At 42.8% G+C, this 18,949-nt stretch overlaps 1 protein-coding gene across 3 annotated transcripts; it reads left to right on the forward strand.

Moving 5' to 3' along the window:
* Window positions 1-2,938: 2,938 nt before the first annotated feature.
* rx1 (retinal homeobox gene 1) lies at window positions 2,939-16,609 on the forward strand. Of its 3 annotated transcripts, none has more exons than XM_043721001.1 (4): window positions 2,939-3,008; window positions 5,619-6,019; window positions 9,232-9,473; window positions 14,741-16,609. In XM_043721001.1, exons 2-4 carry the CDS (start codon window positions 5,776-5,778, stop codon window positions 15,182-15,184), a joined length of 930 nt encoding a protein of 309 aa, XP_043576936.1. In that variant the 5' UTR covers window positions 2,939-3,008; window positions 5,619-5,775; the 3' UTR covers window positions 15,185-16,609. The 3 variants fall into 3 exon arrangements, with proteins under 3 accessions (XP_043576936.1, XP_043576935.1, XP_043576937.1); XM_043721000.1 differs by lacking the exon at window positions 2,939-3,008 and adding an exon at window positions 5,110-5,330; XM_043721002.1 differs by lacking the exon at window positions 2,939-3,008 and adding an exon at window positions 5,442-5,456.
* Window positions 16,610-18,949: the final 2,340 nt, after the last annotated feature.

Raw genomic sequence — 18,949 nt, forward strand, 5'->3', positions numbered from 1 at the left:
TTTGCCAACCTCCAGTCTTCCGGCACCTCACCTGTGACTATCAATGACACAAATATCTCAGCAAGAGGCCCAACAATCATTTCTCTAGCTTCCCACAGAGTTCTTGGGTACACCTGATCAGGTCCTGGGGATTTATCCACCTTTAACCGTTTCAAGACATCCAGCACTGCCTCCTCTGTAATCTGGACATTTTGCAAGATGTCATCATCTATTTCCCTACAGTCTATATCTTCCATATCCTTTTCCACAGTAAATACTGATGCAAAATATTAATTTAGTATCTCTATACCTTTTACCATATCTTTTTTTTATTTTCTTGGGTAGAAAGCATCTTCTCCTGACCTGGACCCAGCAAAAAGGAAACTTCTAGCCTGGCATGATGGTCTTAGCCTGGTGGGGAGACCTTATCCTAGAGGGGGGTTTTCAGCTTGGAATGATGGTCTCTGCTTGGTGTCGTGGTCTTGGCTTGGCGTGGTGGTCTTAGCTTGGTGTGGTAATCTCCATATTCGGTGTGGTAGTCATGGCTTGGTGTAGTGGTCTCCCCGTTTGGTGTGTGGTCTCCACGTTTGGTGTAGTGGTCTCCATGTTTGGTGTGTGGTCTCCACGTTTGGTGTGGTGGTCTCCACGTTTGGTGTGGTGGTCTCCACGTTTGGTGTGGTGGTCTCCACATTTGGTGTAGTGGTCTCCATGTTTGGTGTTGTAGTCATGGCTTGGTGTGAAGGTCTCTGTGTTTGGTGTAGTAGTCTCCACATTTGGTTTGGTGGTCTTGGCTTGATGTGGTGATCTTCAGGTTTGGTGTGGTGGTCTCGGCTTGGTATGGTGGTCTCCACATTTGGTGTGGTGGTCTTAGCTTGGTGTGGTAGTCTCCAGGTTTGGTCTTGGCTTGGCATGGTGGTCTCAAGTTTTGTCGGTCTTGTTCTGATGTGAGAGTGTTCAGCAGCACCGATTAGGCATTCCAGTGTTTGTCATCTTAATCGACTTTCCCCGAACAGGAATTGATCTGAGATGAACTCTGACTTAATTTTTACTTTATGTCTTTCTTATCTAAGACTTCTATCATTAATGCAGCTGTCTTGGTATGGCAACTTTTAAAACATTTCACTTTTTTTGCTAAAATACACGGGACAGTAAATTGCTAATCTATTCTATCTCTGCATGATTCATCTTTCAGGTCAGTGTACAAACATTCCAGCGCTATTTTAAAGAAAGCAGGAGAGAGCTTTGGAGAGCTCTGGCCAGTATTTATCCCTAAACTAACATCACTACAATATTAACCAATCCGTTCCGCCATCGCTGATTGTGGGCGCTTTTTGTGCGCAAATTGGCTGCTCTTTTTTCGTCTTACAAGAGTTAGTGCAATACCAAAAATACTGAATTCGCTGCGCATGCTCCGAATTCCTGAACAGCGCTTTATAAATGCAGGTCTTCCTTTTGTCGTGAGGCTAATTTTACGCTTTCCGTCTTTTTTTTTCCACGCTTTTCAGCCCCAGCTTGCAGACTATTTCTGACCCCCGCTCAGCTCATGGCATTTGAACAGTGGCGAGACAACGGATTCGTTTGTTTGCTAAATGCAGAGATCTGTTGAAATCTGGGCCAGGAGGAAGGCTGAGGTCAGAAAGATCTCCTTTGCTTTCTGTAGAGTATCTCTTGTGAGATTTCAGTGTCAAACTGGTCAATCGGCAAGAGCAGGCTGTGTGAACAGGGTCATCAGTTTCTCTCGGTTTCACAGCTGTCCTGCCAAAACAACTTAGGCGCAACATTGTTCTTAAAGGATCTGCCCGCAAATTCCCAACTGAGCCAAAAAGGCAACATTCAATTAAAATAATAAACACCACAAAATACAACTTGACACATCCTTATGTACTAAATCAGAGATTGCAAATGCATAACTAAAGTGCTGTTCTTGCTTTCCTTGTAAAAATAACTAACGGAAAAGAGTGCAATTTTTTAAATTGTCAAACAGGGGTGTACAGGGGCAAGACATTTACTAGATATGCGTTTTCTTTCAAGAGCGAATCGAATTCCTCAGAAGAAACACGGCCAGTTTCCCCCTCTACTTCACATTCAATAATCTAACGTAAGGTATTCAGATGCCATCATTTGTACCAATTTATACAAGCTGAAATTATTGTCATGTGAATTTGCAGAGCGAGAGAGATTGAAATTGGGCAACCTGTAGCTGGCTCTCAGAATAGAAAATAACGAGAGACAGATTCACAGCATGCCCGACCTTTATCCCTGCGCGGTAATGAGGGGGATTAGAACGAGACTGGATTTAGACTCCGGTAGCCCGCATTGTCTCGGGGACAATTGTTTTAAAGAGACCGCGTCCGTTCATCTGACCTGGTTTATATAAAAAGAGAAAACGCCAATGCGTACACACTGGGTTCATCATATTCCAATAATCTTCAAAAACATCACAATCACTTAACTTCCTTTACCCAACCCTTACTTTCCCACACATTACCAGCCCCGGAATCAGGGCCAATCACATCAGAAAGCGGCGTGCCGAACTGAAATACTGTTTTATTCATTCCTGCTTCAAATTAATTGCAAGCGCGACTTTGTGCTCACAATAAAATCACTATGATTTCGGGAAGGCCCCTAACGACAGCAGCCTTACTTAATAACAGATAAGCATATTCATTCAGAGCCAGCAATTCAGGAACAGTGTGATCTATCATTTTTATTCTTAAATTTTAAAAATATTCCATATAAAAATATACCTCCAAAGGCCAGTTGGACTCATGCGGGCCAGGATAGGGAATTGTCCTACTTTGGGAAAGGTGAATTTATCAATCGAGATCAGAAGGGCACACGTGCATTTTTAAAGAAAGGACGTTTGTTGACTTTCCCTATTTAATTGTTTGTGGGGCCTGTGTGCCCTTCTCAGATTGTCCTGGAGGAGGCGATAGTGAGCCCAGTTGAACTGCTGCAGCCTGAAAGCTACAGGTACACATACACAGACACACAGTACTGTTCGAGAGGGAGTCACAGGGAGAGTGAAGGTAGGTTAGAATGGTCTGGGGTTCGGGCAGCAACTTGCAGGTAGCGATGTTACCCTTTTTACACACTAGACTTCCCCTGGCTGGGAGTAGAGGGGCTGGCGAATGAGGGGTGGCTCTGAAGGTGCTCGTTCAGAAACTAATTTCGAAAATATTTCCAAACGCCTTCCTACGTTTAAACTGTCAAGGCGGAGACTTGCCCGGTGTTCCGTTTAAACCTAAAGCCAGGTCGGACCGGGGGTGGACACCGTCATAAGGCTGTGCGCGGGGGGCATCGCGGAAGGATGGAATATTATCCGTTGATTTTAATCTTAACCGAATTTTCAACGGGAAAGCCTCTCCTGACTTAACCAGCGTTCAATCCGCAGGAAAAAGTTGGGGAACAAACTTTGTAAACTTAGGATAAAAACCACCCGTTTCAGACCGGGTCAAGTGAGAGGGGGCATTTTGCACTGTGTGTGGGTGTCTAAGGGGAGGGGGCATTTACCCGGTGTGTTGGGAATATCAAAGGGGAGGGGGTATTTACGCTGTGTGTGGGGATTGTCTAAGGGGAGGGGGTATTTACCGGTGTGTCGGTGTCTGAGGGGAGGGGGTTATTTATCCGGTGTGTAGCTGTCTAAGGAGAGGGGGTATTTACACTGTGTGTAAGGAGAGGGAGGTTGTTTTTATGAAATCCGTTGATATATGCCCCAGACCCCTAAGGCGCTCGTTTGATTTTTTTCACTGTAAGAACTTTCGATTAACCGCATAATTAGTTCATCTGGTTTCTCTTGTTGAATTACATAGAAATAACGAAAAATAAAGCTTCATTGTTTTTATGATTGTCTGGAACGGAAAAGAATGAAGAAAAAGTGATTTCAATGGACATTTCTTGGGAGCTGAATCTTGGCCGTGTCTTGTTGCTAAAATAAAAACTGGAAGAACTGCAGATGCTGGAAATCTGAAACAACAGAAATTGCTGGAAAATTTCAGCAGGTCTGCCAACATCTTTGGAGAGAAATCATGAGTTAAAGTTTCGGGTCCAGCGACCCTTCTTCAGGGCAGTAGAGAAAGGCCAAAGATCTGCACTTGCTAGACTTAATATTTACTCAAGTAGTGAAAAAATGTGAAACCAAAAGGGATAGGACCCCAGTTGGTTTTGGAGTTGCTTTTGTACATTGTAAAAATATTTCAATGACACTCTCCTAGCCCTTGTAACTGTGGACTGTCAGAATTCAACAGAGAGAGAGAGAGCTGGAGAAACTCGACATCTGAGTAGGGAAGGTTTAACTGGTCTGGAAACGTTAACTGTCTCTTTTTCCACAGATGCTGTTAGACCTGCTGAGTTTCTCCGGCACTTTCTGTGTTTGTTTCAGGTCCCCAGCATCCTCAGTCTTTCTTTGAGATAAGCGTCAGAATTATTGGGGAAACACGATAGGCAGATCCCCGTTGTGTGAAACCAGTTTCAGGAGAATTTCTGAAAGTTGAAAGCAGGGGCTATGAAATCACCTTTCCTTTCTGTTTTCGGACCACCACTTTCTGTTTCGATGTCAGATTGAAAGAGTCTTAGTTCTGGATTCCCCCTTTAGTGTTTTTTTGGATGGAAAATAAAAGCCTTTTCTACAAACACGAAATGTGCAGGTTCGGGTGGGTTGGCAATGCTAAATTGCCCATAATGTCCAGGGATGTGCAGGCTAAGTAGGTTAGCCGTGGGAAATACAGGGTTACAGGGTCGGAAGAGTGTGTGGGGGAGGGGGAGGGAAAGTGGGCGGTGGTGGATCTGAATGGGATGCTGCTCAGAGAGTCGGTGTGGGCCGAATGGCCTGCTTCCACATTGTAGGGATTCTATGAAGATGTAAATAAATTCAAGGAGGCGAAAGATTAGCAGGCCGTGCCGCTCTTTCCAATAGTAATTTGAAATATTTCTTCCAGCTGTTTCACAGTAATTTAGTGGGAGAGGGCTGACAGTGAGATGTTGCGGGGAGTCCCGCAAATCCGAATGAGAAAGTGCGAGCTGCTTGATTCACAGCCAAAGCACCAGTTTACAAAGTGAATCTTTCCTCCGGAGGTGACAGCTCACTGAGAGAACCACTTCTCTCTCTCTCTCTCGGAATTTACAGCAATTACTGCATTGGGGGGTGGGGGGGGGGAATAAACCCCCTTTCGTTGTCAATCAGTGTCAAGAGGATGTCTCTGCTAATGATCAACTCCGCTAATCCTCGGCGATTTATTCCTTTCCCCCTCGACATCTGGGAAGCTTAAAAGATTGACGGGACGCTATGGGGAGTGGTCTGGGAGCCAGGGAGAGACTCAGATCAGGCGAGTCCCTCAGGGCGTTTTCTTGAGGTTCGGCAGAATTTTTAACAAAATATATTGAGCGTTCTTTTTAAAATGGACGATAACCATTTCCCAATTTTGAGAAGTTCTTTCCCAGTCTGTTAATATTATTTTTAAATCAAACAAGAATGCCAGGTACTTTGCAGGAAGCTTGAAATTCACAGTTTGTGCAGCTCATTCCTCCTTATTTCGTTGGTCATTTTTACAACAGGTTTAGATGTATATTTGATATCTAATTACAGCCATTGTTGCATTAATTGCTGCTTAACCAACGGTGTGTTTTTAAACTTTTCCAAGGTCGGAGGTCTGTACTCGCCATTGGAGTTTGTTTTAACAAAAAAAAAATCGATTGGAATCGCCTTTGAAAGTTGTGAGCAGGGGAACTTGCCTTTGCAGAAGTTGCTTTGAGCTGCGAGTTGTTGTCCCGGAGCCCAATGTGTCGATCGAGGCTGAAATGAACGGCGTGGACGAAACCTGTTTGTCCCCCAGCAGCTTCCAGGAAATGGTTAAGAGCCCAGGCGCCTGTTCGCGAGTTCACAGCATCGACGTGATCCTGGGATTTGCGAAGGATCAATCCGTGCTCAGCCCCGCGGCCCTTCCTCCCAAATGCTCCCAGGAGCAGGGCCAGTGCCAACAGACATCCTGCTACAGTCACATGCCTGGCCTCGGGCTCACCGACTCGCCTCACACCTTTGACGGTAAGAGCCCTATCCCCAAAAGGTGCAACTTTCCAAACTTTAAACTCCGAGCTCGTTGGGATTTTACTTGAGTGTAAAACAAATCAGTTATCGCCGTTCAAATTGTTTGCAATCGTACAAATGCCCTTTGCAACTCTAGGGGGATGTACATTGGCAAAAAGGTTACAATTCGAGGGGCCGTCAGTGCAATAAACAGGCGGTACCAGCCCTCCTACACATTCTTTAAATAGACATCCCTTTCCAAAAAAAAGTGACTGGACTTGATCCGGTCATTATACGGTTCTCCTTCCTCTTTGTATATGTTAAGACTCTAGATTAGAGTGGTGCTGGAAAAGCACAGCAGTTCAGGCAGCATCCGAGGAGCAGGAAAATTGATGTTTCGGGCAAAAGCCCTGTCATTTAGTTAAAAGTTCTCCCTATGGACTGCGAGACATTTCTCAATATGAGAAAAATAAGTACAGTAATATCAACTAATTATAGCATTGAGTAACCCATTAGATTCTTGACTTTAATGAAATAATAATTAATATTAATGCAATTATTTTAGGAATACATCGAAAATCTGACATTTTGTTGCAGAGGTTTGAATTATTTTGGGACAAGTGATCTTCAATTTACCTGAAATGAACGGGGTTAAAGATTCATTCGAGAGCGAGGGTGGAATTGTTGCTGGTTTTACAGATTAGCTGCCGAGTTTTGCCAGATTCCTGCCAATTGTCCTCAAGAGCAGCCGCAATATGGAGAAGGAATGATCTCCCGTATTAATCCACGGCGCCTCCCGTTAATTCCGATGGAATCAGAGTCATTAAAATCCCGCTCCCCCGGATTTGCAGGGACTGTCGTTTTCCCATGGGATGGGGGCCCCTCAGCATCGCTCCTGAGGAAATTCCACTTGGGAATGTGCAGACTTTGGATGGCTGTGTTCGTGTGTTCTCTCTGCCGTTAGTATCTCAATGGGGCATTATTCGTTCCAAGTCAAAGTGAAGCTCGAACTAACGCAGAGATTTGGATGCGGACTCGTTGCCCTTTTCTGTTTCCAAGTCCTGATGGTTCGTGAATTAAATGGTTTCTAATGTTTCCTGATCGAGCAAGGATCTTTCCTTTGGGGCTCAATTTCTTTTTAATTTTGCTGATTACATTTGCAGGGAGATATATTGTTTTTAAAAGATCTTAAACTGAACCAAGTTAAAAAATCACACAACACCAGGTTGTAGTCCAACAGGTTTAATTGGAAGCACTTGCTTTCGGAGCGACGCTCCTTCGTCAGGTGGTAGTGGCTGAAGGAGCGTCGCTCCGAAAGCAAGTGCTTCAAATTAAACCTGTTGGACTATAACCTGGTGTTGTGTGATTTTTTAACTTTGTACACCCCAGTCCAACACCGGCATCTCCAAATGTTAAACTGAACCATCTACCCGGAGCCGGTGTGTTGTAAATCAATTCATGAAAAACAAAAAAACTGCGGATGCTGGAGAAACTCAGTAGGTCTGGCAGCATCTGTGGAGAGAGAAACAGTTAACATTTCGAGTCCTTAATCAGAACACAACTTTTTATGGAAGCCGCCAGACCTGCTGAATCGATTAATGAATTCTTATTCCTGATGAAGGGTCGATTCTCCTGCCCCTCGGATGCTGCCTGACCTGCTGTGCTTTTCCAGCACTATACTTTCAACTCTGATCTCCAGCATCTGCAGTCCTCAATGAATCCTTAACCCCCCCCCCCCCCCCCCATTAACAAATGTCTTTCCCAGCTCCAAGCTTATCTCTGAAACTTTGCTTCGGTTTTCGCTGTAAATAATTCCTCCGCTTCTTCTGTCCCGAGTGTTTCAGAAACCGACACTTTGGAATATATTGTTCATTTCTTTCGTTTCGCTGTCTTTTCCCTGCTCGAATGTTTTTCCTTTGTTTCGTTGTATCAGCTTTGTTAGCATTTTGAGTCGATGGGAGCTTTGAAGGTACCGGCTGAGACCCCAGCTCGCCTCCGTGTACAGAACCAACTCACACACAACGAAGGCCAGGCTGAGAGCGGAGAACCGCCCCGGTCCTTGCTGAGGGAGGTTGGGCTGGTGGAAGGCGGGGGGGGGGCGCTAGCAACAGGCCGCTGGACAGACGGAGATTCCGGGGAATAGCAGCGGCCCATCATTTCAATAAGGCTGTGGTTGCTCTGACTTTGGTGTCCAATTGACCCTTGACCCCCTCCTTAACCCAAAATCTGCCTCACTCAGCCCTGAGTGAGCAGGCTTCCACTCTTTTTTTTGTGCTATAGAATTCCTGATACTAATGCTCACCAACCCCTGATACAAACACGCCCCAGGGACAGAATGGCCCTCTCAATTAGAGAATTTTTTAAATGTGTTCCTTAATTCAGATTCACCTGTAAAAGTATCCTCCTCGGGCTCGCTCAGAATCCTTTATGTATTGTAATAAAATCACCTTGCATTCTTCGAAACTCCAACGAATATTTCCTCAAAAGACATCTCTTTCACCCCAGGACTTAGCCCAATGGACTAACCCTATGCTTTCTGAAAGAGCCCAATACTGGTGTGCGGCAATCCAGGTGCAGTCTCACCATGGGCCAGTGCAGGAGAACTCAAGGCTTCATGGAGTTTCCTCTGCGTTTTTGTTTTACTCGAAACCAACTCCCTAAAACAAGTGCAGCTCAAGTCCTTCCCCCCCCCCCCCCCCCAACCACTAAACATTCAAAACAAATCTCCTTTGATAGCGACCGTACATCCAGAGTGAAATTGATGCTTAAACAGTTCCAATCAGGCAGAGCAAGCCAGGATGCTGGATGGCAGCTGTACTCCAAGCGTAGTTTACGAAAGCAACGTATAGTGCGGAAATCTGAGTTATAACAGAAGGTGCTGGAGGAATTCGGCAGGTCTGGTAATATCTGTGCTGAGGGAAAAAAAACGAGCTCATATTTCGAGTCCAGAACGGCTGCTTCAGACAGACGGAATGAAACCATCACATCTCGTCAAGAAAATTCTCGTAGAGTTTAGTCAGGTCTCCTGCATATGATATAATTCTAATGACACATTGGATGTTTATGGAGTGGCGTGGTGTTAAAATATTAAAATATCTACTCTTTGTAACTTGGCAACAGAATTGGGAGAGAATTTGATGGCAGTTAGTGAAATCACAACTTCTGGTAGGGAAAGGTTTTATCCCTTAACTTTGGGTGATAGTTTCTGTGTTCCGTTTCTGCTCCCTCAGATTCCGGGTTGTTCTTGAACAAGTGTGGGGAAGATCTCGGTGAACTGACGGACAGCGAGGAGAAAGCCGAGCAGAAAATGGACGAGGAGCCGCCTAAAAAGAAACACAGGCGGAACCGCACCACCTTCACTACATACCAGCTCCATGAACTGGAGAGAGCCTTCGAAAAATCCCACTATCCCGATGTGTACAGCAGAGAGGAGCTAGCCATGAAAGTCAACCTGCCAGAGGTCCGGGTGCAGGTCAGTGAGAGACACAGACACAAAGCATGCAGTTGAGAGACAAGGAGATAGGGTGGCGGGCGATGAAGGGTCAGATAGGTAGCTTCAGAAGATTAAGAGCTTGGATATGCCGGGAAAGGGAGAGAAAGGGGCAGAATAATCGGAGATTGGAAATATTAAAGAGAAGACACCGAAAGAAAAAGTATAAAGCTGTAACAATCCAGTGAGAAATGATGTGGAGGCCGACAAAATAGAGAAAGGAGGAAGCTAATTGAGAAAGATTATGGTGAAAGAGACAGAGATGACTGGGGATACAGAGGAAAATAAAAGAGTTGAGTGTAGATGCAGGGGAGAAAACTGAACTGTATGGGTGGAAAATAAACCGTGATAAAAAGAAACAGAGAGAACAAAACTAAGGGAAGGCAAGGGGAATACAAGATGAGAACAACAGAAAGCAGACAAATAAGAAGAAAGCTCAAGAGTATGAAAACTACCCTCACTGATAACAGAACCAGAAAAATAAAACAGAGGGCCTGAAATGGCAAATTCAGAGAAAACAAAACAAAAACAAGGAGAAAACGGGAAACAAAACGACTCCAGTGAGTGAAAATAGAGAGACACAGGGCGTGCAGGTGGTGAATGGACAGGCTATACATTCCCAAATGATTTGTGCTGTTTGTGGGATCTTGCTGTGTGCACTTTGTGTTGTGTTCTTCTCCAGTATCACATCGACTAAACTCCAAGAATGCTTCATTGGTTTCGGGGAAGGGCCAAAATAATTGGAAATTTAATTTTCAACATTGGACACTTCTTGTAAAAAGCAGATCAGTGGATCCAACCAGTGGAAATTGGCGACTTTTATTTCAAGCTCTCAGCTTGTGTGCCCCTTTAAATGTCTTTTTTGCCTCAAATTCCAAATGTCGGCAGAAATTCTGGTTGGAGTCCACTATAGAGGGTTAAAAAACATGATGCCAATCTGCCTCAGGGACTGGGGCCAGTGATAAGCTATCTGGCCTGCTGGCCATACATTCACAATAGACTCATCGGTCCCAAAGGGAAAGTCAGTGTCACTCCTTAGGAGTTTGTATCAATTGGACTTGTGCTAATGGGGTTTGTGCTAATGGAGTTTGTGTTAATAGGGTTGTGTTAATGGGGTTGACAATCCTTTGTCAAAGATTAGAGTGGTACTGAAAAAGCACAGCAGGCCAGGCAGCATCCCAAGAGCAGGAAAATCCAGATGCTGGAGATCCTGTTCCTCCGATGCTGCCTGACCTGCTGTGCTTTCCAGCACCACTCTAATCTAGACTCTGACCTCCAGCAGGTGCAGTCCTCACTTATGCCTAACCCATTGTCAAAGGCCACCTTCTGGAGGGTGCACCCAAGCCATTGAAGAAGTGGGCCCCAGCAGATTTCCACACCTACAGGAGAAAGGGCGAAGGGGGTTAGTACCTGGGAGCAGTCAATTAATGATTATCGGAAGCATTCAGAAGCTTTCTTTGATTTGAACTTCGTTCTCACTCCTCCTGAATATTCTAGTTACACTTTAAAAATAATTTATTGTGTTTAACTTCAACGAATATACATTCTGATTTAAGATCTCTGAATACTTTGCCCCTGCTTTTTTTGTCCCTATATGAAGTCAAATCTAATTGCTTTCTCTCTCCTAATAATATTGACCAAAGCCAGGACTGAATGAAAGGATTTGATTTGATTTATTGTTCCCATACAGTGAAAAGTTTTGTTTTGCATGCAGTACAGGCAGATCATACTATACAAGAACAAACAGATCTTTGGGTGACTGGATAGAGCAAAGTGATATTCCATTATCTTTGGTAAGAACATAGAACATAGAACAGTACATCACTGTTAGTCCACAATGTTGTGACAAATATGATGCCAAATTAAACTAATCCCTTCTGCCTGCCCTTGGTCCATATCAGTCTATTCCTTGCATATTTGTGTGCTTATTTAAAAGTCCCTTAAATGCCTCTAACGTATCTGCCTCCACCACCACTCCTGATATCGTGCTCCACATTCTTACCACTCTGTGTAAAAAACATGCCCCTCACATCTCGTTTGAACTTTCCCCCTCTCACCTTAAGTGTATGCCCCCGAGTTTTAGAAATTTCAACTCTGAGAAAAAGATTCTGACCATCAAACCTATCTATGCATCTTGTAATTTTATAGACTTCTATCAAACCTTCCCTCAACCTCCACCGCTCCAGAGAAAACAACCCAAGTTTTTCTAGTCTGTCCTTACAGTTCATATCATTTTGATCATTTCAGTTCATCAGAGTTAGGGAGAACCAACCTTCCTGATTTAGATAGCTGTTGTCAATGTCAGGTGCCCAGACAGTGGTCCCAAAAATGTGCTGAGCCGCTGTTGCTCAATGCTTACCCCATTTTCAAATTGCACTGTAAATTTTCATTATACGATTTGAAATTGAAATCAAATCCATTAACACAAATCTGTGTTGTGTCACTGTGAGACTATCCTACATGAGACCATATGCTAGGCAGAGCTACAAGTATAAAATATTCACTCTATTGAAGTGCATGCTTTCAGTAATTTAGATCCAGATTGGACAGTTTGTTTTGCGCTATTGTCCTAATGTACTATTCCCCCATGGCACAGTGGGTGAGGCCACCTGTGGAATCTTGATCATTAAACTCAGCAGAGGCTGCCGGTTTTGGGCTCTGCCATGTTAATCACAGCTGGGATATTAGGTGAGAGCTAGAATTGGCTCGGTACTTCTGGGATCAGCATAAAACCATAGGTGTTTAAAACAATAGCAAAGATCATTCTATCTAATGAGTGTGATCTGATCTTTTGCTGTAGTGTCCAAAATGAATGTCACTGCCAAAATCCTCCACATTGACCATTTGATATGGGACCAAACTAGGCCATTCAAGCCATCCTATTGAGTGAGTTCCACCATTCAATGAGATCATGGCTGATATGATAATCCTCAACTTCACTTTCCTGCTTTTCCCCCATAACCCTTTATTCCCTTCTGGATTAAAAATCTGTCTATCTTAGCTTTGAATATATTTGATGCCACAGCCTGCTACTAAAGCGAATTACACAGATTCACAACTCTCACAGAGGTGAAATTCTTTCCCTCCCTTACATCGAGATTACACCCTAAAAAAAATCGTACCCTTTGCTTCTAGTTTCACATGAAGGGAAACAACCTCTCTATGTCTACCCTGTCAAGCTGTGTAAGAATCTTATATGTTTTGATCAGGTCTTATCTCATTGTCCTAAACTCCTATGAGTACAAGCCCAACCTATCAACCTCTCCTCATAATAAAATCTCTCCAGACCCAGGATTAACCTAGTGAACCTTCCCTGGACTGCCTGCAATGCTAGAATATCTTACCTTCAATAAGGGAACTAGAGTTGTCCACAGTATTGTAACTGTGGTATGACGAGTGCCTTGTATAACTTAAGCAAGGCCTCCCTATTTTTATACTCCAATCCTTTTGAAATAAAGGCCAATATTCCATTTACTTTCTCTATTACTAAACTTTGATGCTAGGTTTTTTTGTGATTCATACCCAAGGACCTTCAAATCCTTCTGTGCTATGGCTTTCTGCAATCTTTCTCCAGTTAAATAATATTCATCTCTTCTATTCTTCCTGCCAAAGTGCATAACTTCATAATTTCACACGTTATATTCCATCTGCCAAGTTTTGCTCATTCACTTAACCTGTCTGTATTCCTCTATATCATTCTTATTATTTGCCTTTCCACCAATTTTTATGTCATCCGCAAACTTGGTGATACTGCATTTGTTTCCATCATCCAAATCATTCCTGCACATTGTAAATAATTGTAGTTCCAGTACTGATTCCGTGGTATGCCATTAGTTACAGATCACCATCCATCTTTATTCCATCTCTGTCTTCTATTCATTAGCCAATCCATGCTAACATACTACCTCCAACAACATGGGCACTTATTGAGTAGCGTTAAGTACGGTATCTTATTTAATGCCTTTTTTGAAATCCCAATAATTTACATCAACAGGCTCCCCTTATCTACCCCACTTATTGCCTCCTTAAAATAACTGTAAAATGTTTGTCAGGAGTAATTTCCCCTTCATGAAGCTATGCTAATTATGTTGACTAAATACATTACGGATTTCTAAAAGGTCTATTATTACCTCCTTTATAATAGACTCTAACATTTTCCCTGGAGTAGATTTTAAGCAAACTGGCCAAGGATTTCGGGAGGATTACTACCAGTGCATCTTATATCCTACTCTATTTTCCCAATATTCCTATTAAAGATCCAATGATTTCTGCCTCAAGCTTTTCCATAAGACCACAAGAAATAGGAGCAGCAGTATACCATTCAGCCCCTCATGCCTGCTCTACTATTCAATAAATCATAGCCAATCTGACATTCATCATGTCCACTTTTCTGTTCTTTCCTTGTATCTTTGATTCCCTGACTGATCAAGAATCTATCTCAGCTTTAACAATACACAAGGACTCTGCCCCCCACACCTCTCTGCGGCAATGAGTTCCAATGACTCTTGACCTTTTGAGACATTGCAAAGTATTTTATGTTCCAGCCCTTAACTTTATCTAAGAACATTCTTAATTTTCTGAGCAGCAATTTGAAATTGCTGACCTCTCGTTGCTAAGTTTCCAACAAGGTATATGAAAATTCTTCAAAGTATCGCAAGTCTCTTCTCAACACCCATGCCTGATATTATCCTGATGAATCTATGCTTCATGTTTTTAATGCTCTTTTTATAATGGGCCTCTGAAATCTACATATTATTCTTAATATGATCTAACTAGTATTATGTACAAATTCATCATTACTGCTTTACACTGGTACTGTGTGTCCCGATATAAAAAAACCTAAAATTCTGATGGCTTCCTTTGTGGTGTTGCTTAGCAGCACTTGCCTTTTCATTCAGTTGTGTATTTCAACCCCTTGACCTCTTTGTTCATGCGTGTACCTTAGTAGCTTTCCATTAATTGCATCCAGAAAACCAGTCTCTACCTTTAATAAATAACTCTCTGAAGGAAATGCATGCTGGACACTGAAGATAGCTGTTTTGATGCCATTATGTAAATTGGCTCTTGGTGCAGTCCTGTGAGGGCAGCTCGTGGCCATGTATCATGAATCAGAACAGTTAGGGGAGGAGTACCAAAAATTAATGGGGCTGTGGGAAACGTAATGCATGGAAGGGCATTTAAGTTGCATAAACGTGATATAGTCTGCACAAGCCATTTCTTCAAAATGTCTTTCTTTTAAAAATCACCAGGTATGGTTTCAAAATAGAAGAGCAAAGTGGAGGAGACAAGAGAAGATAGAGGCTAGCACAATGAAATTGCACGATTCTCCAATGTTATCCTTTAATAGGCCACCGATGCCGTCCACTGTTGGACCCTTGAGCAATTCCCTTCCACTGGATCCTTGGCTGACATCTCCCATTTCTAGTGCAACCTCCATCCACAGCATACCCAGCTTCATGGCGGCACCACAAGGCTTACAGACCAACTACTCGGGCCACTCATTCTTAAATTCTCCACCACCGATGGTCCCGACAATGCAGTCAATGGGATCTCCACCCTACCAATGCTCAACAACATTTGTGGACAAATATCCTTTGGAAGATGTAGACCAGAGAAGTTCCAGCATTGCCTCCTTAAGGATGAAAGCCAAGGAACACATCCAGTCCATTGACAAAAGCTGGCAAGCCATCTGACCAGCTTTATAGACAAACTGTTAACAAACAGTACGTTGGTTGAAGTGACAATGTGATGGCAGCCTCCAGCTCCAAAATAACTTCACCTATCATGAGTCAACAGTCATGATAAAAATGCCTGGATCTTAAAAGCTACCAATGTGACCTGGATATAAGGAAACTACAGATTGGGACTGGCCTTAGTTATAAGCCAAAGGATAAATTTTATCTTTTGACTTTTGAGGTGACACTCTAGTGTTATGGGGACAATATAAAGGCATCACTGCTTTCTATGCTTTTCCATTATCACTTCACTATAGCAAAATGTTGTCTTCCATTACTGTCCCATTGTAGATCTATTGAATCTTGTAGGTAATGTGCAATTCTTTTATATATCATTGGGAAACCTAGATGAAGGGGCAAGGCCCACTGTGCAGGACACCACCAAGATTGTAAAGAGTAGAAGGAAAGAGAAGAAATAGTGGTTAGGTAATCCCAAGCTTGGGTTATTAAACTTTGTAGAATATATGGTGCAAGGAAAATGAGGATTTCCACAGTTTTCAGATCCTGGAAGAAAATAAATAGATGATGTGGTGAATCTGGTTTTCAACAGAGTGAGAATATAGACATGATCAATGTGGTCTTTCACTTCTTGTTGTTTTACAGATCATGTTTTTTAAAAGATAATGACATTGTTGTTAAATAGTTACTTGAAAATGTGCAGTGCTGTCTCATTTGGATCTATATTTAACTTGTGTGAATAAATTTTATTTGAATCTCTTGCAAAGATAATTCTAGAATATCGGTCAATGATATTACAGAAAATTACATAACAATACTGCCAAGTCACCAATCAGCCAGAGTCCAGTTTAATTGAACATTGCTGCATTAAGAATGTGTCAATTGAATTTGTTCCGTCTATTTCTGATATACTGCTAAAACTTTGTTTAAAAGTTTGAGTACTTGTCTTCAACAAAATGACTAGTGTTGGTTCTGGGAAATGGAAAACTTGCCCATGTGAGCATTCAGTGTCAGTGACAATCATTGCTAGCTCAGATAAAGCACAGTTATCTACAAGTATGTTCTTGCTGTCTTCTGGAATCAATCATTCGAGTTAGCCTAGATCCATTGAGTAAAGCACTGTCTTCATTAGGAATATAGATGCAGGAGTAAGTCATTCAATTTCTTACCACTGTGCCACCAATCAAATAATCATGTCTAATCTATGTGTTAACTCCATCATATTCTTTGATACATTCACTGAATGGAAGGTGCTCTGGAACATCCTGAACATGTGAAAGTATGCTATGAAAATATAAACTTTACATTTGCTCATCAGATGAACTTGTTGTAAGCTCTTCCTTGTGTTTTGGATGTTTTGTGTCAGTATCTGATGTAATACTCCTGCAAAAAAATCATTTTATTAAACACGATGTTTAGAATAAATTTTCCTAAAGTTCTTTATGGAATAAAGAGAAAAAGTATGTCCTGGGCCCAGAATATTCAGGTAATCGATGTTCAATCTATGTTTAAATGAAATGTGTCAGAAACATTCCCTGGAAAGTATGGATTGCTACAGGCAGGACCTGGGAAAGTGAGGAAGTATTTGGATGATCAGATTAAAGATACAAATCCTCCAGAATTAGCCTGGAGTCACAAGAAATAAATTTTAAAAAAATGATTGTGGTCTTTCCAAAAAATCTCAGGGTGAAAAAATTGCAGATTTTGAAATTTAAAAATGGCTTGTTGGAATGTCCCTTGACCACTTACCTTCATTAATCAAAACAATACTGAAGATGGGGAGAAAGTGGGTGGGACTAGCTGGCCAGGATATGTGATGAAACCTCCAGGAATGCATCCAACCAGAGTTGGCAACCCAAATTCAGGTCCTCTGTATCAGGAGTGTGCAAAGTATTATAAGGAATGGATATCCTCTCCTGATTCCCTAGTATAACAGACCCAACAGGCAAATGGGATTTCACTTTTACTGATTGTCATGACCATCAGTAGTTACCATTTGAACTGAAGGTATAAGATGGGAATACTTAGTTTGTATTTGTTGGATGTTAGGTATGTGACTTCCCACAGAAGTGTTGGCTGGTGATATCCACCAGGGACAGCTGAGTGCAGAGGTTAGGTCTTTGGTCTGACCCTCTAGGAATTCTTACATACAATCACAAGACAGAGAATCAGAAATTAGCTCTGTTACGTGATGAAAGAAAGTGATACTTATATTGATGTAGCATTTTTCATGACCAGCGTATGTCAAAGTGACTTAGAGTCAGTAAAGTACATTTGAAGGGTATTCACTGAAACAGGAAAGACTTCATAGCACACAAGCCAATAGGAGCATCAGGCAATGAGTCCTGTGATATCATAATCCTCATGCCACACAACTGTCAGCATGACCATCTGAAATAGAGAGGATGTCCCTTGACATTCAATGGCATTTCCACCACTGAATCCCTCACTACCAACACCCTGGAGATTGCCATTGACCAGAGACTGAACTGGATTCACCATATAACTATTGTGGATACAAGAGCAGGTCAATGGCTTGGAGCCTTGCAGCGAGTAACTCACCATCTACCTTGCCAAAGTCTATGCACCATCTACAAGGCACAAATCCAGGAGTTTGAAAGAATACTACCCACTTTCCTGGATGAGTGCATCTCCAAACACATGCGAAAAGCTTGACACCATCCAGGACAAAGTTTGATTGGCACACCATGCACAAAAACTCACTCCATTCACTATTGATGCTCAGTAACAGCAGTGTTGACAGGACACACAGCAGACATTCATCAAAGTTCCTTAGACAGCATCTTTCAAACCCATAACCTTTACCATCTTTAAGGACAAGGATTGTAAATGCATAGGAATACCATCACTCCTTCCTAATGGCTTTATGGGTCTGTAGTGGTTCAAGAAGTCAGCTCACCTTTGTCAGGCAAAAACATTCTGGCCCAGCCAATGATGCCCATGCCCCATGAATTCACAAAAGAAAAAGTGCAAATAATAGCATTAGGCTTGCATCGTTCAGAAACACTTGCACTTCAGCAGTGGGGAGCGAATGTTTGTAGATGTGATGTAAATCAAGCGGGCTGCTTTGTCCTGGATGGTATCAACCTTCTTGAATGTTATTGAAGCTACACCCATCCAGACAAGTGGGGAGTGTTTCATCACACTCCTGACTTGTGCCTTGTAGATGGTGGACAGACTTTAGGAAGTCAGGAGGTGAGTTATTTGCTGCAGGATTCCTAGTCCTTTATCCAGTCTTGTTGCCACAATACTTATATGGCTTATATCTCACCTCCTTCCCCTTCCTGGACCTCTCCATTTCCATCTCCAATGACCAACTAACCATGGACACCTACTATAAGCCCACCAACTCCCACAGCTACCAAGACTATACCTCCTCCCACCCTACCTCCTGTAAAAAGGCTATCCCTTATTTCCAATTCCTCTGCCTCCACCGCATCTGTTCCCAGGATGACTAATTTCACCTTAGAAAATCCCAGATGGCCTCCTTCTTCCAAGATTGCAATTTCCCTTCCTACATGGTTGACGATGCACTTCCTGCACCACTGCCCTTGAACCCCACCCCTCCCAACACAACAATAACAGAACCCCCCGGCCCTTCCCTTCCACCTCACTGACCGTATGCATTGCATCATCCTCCGCCACTTCCACCACCAACTTAGCACTGCTGCCTCACAGCGCCAGAGACCCGGGTTCAATTCCTGCCTCAGGCAACTGACTGTGTGGAGTTTGCACGTTCTCCCT

The sequence above is a fragment of the Chiloscyllium plagiosum genome, chromosome 31 (genome assembly GCF_004010195.1).
Source record: "Chiloscyllium plagiosum isolate BGI_BamShark_2017 chromosome 31, ASM401019v2, whole genome shotgun sequence".
Lineage (NCBI taxonomy): Eukaryota > Metazoa > Chordata > Chondrichthyes > Orectolobiformes > Hemiscylliidae > Chiloscyllium > Chiloscyllium plagiosum.

Bases quoted from the DNA above. Each gene is read 5' to 3' on its own strand.
- rx1 (XM_043721001.1), top strand. From the start codon at position 5,776: ATGAACGGCGTGGACGAAACCTGTTTGTCCCCCAGCAGCTTCCAGGAA. The intron at 6,020-9,231 runs GTAAGAGCCCTA...CTGCTCCCTCAG, and splicing joins CTCGCCTCACACCTTTGACG to ATTCCGGGTTGTTCTTGAAC. The intron at 9,474-14,740 runs GTCAGTGAGAGA...AAAAATCACCAG, and splicing joins TGCCAGAGGTCCGGGTGCAG to GTATGGTTTCAAAATAGAAG.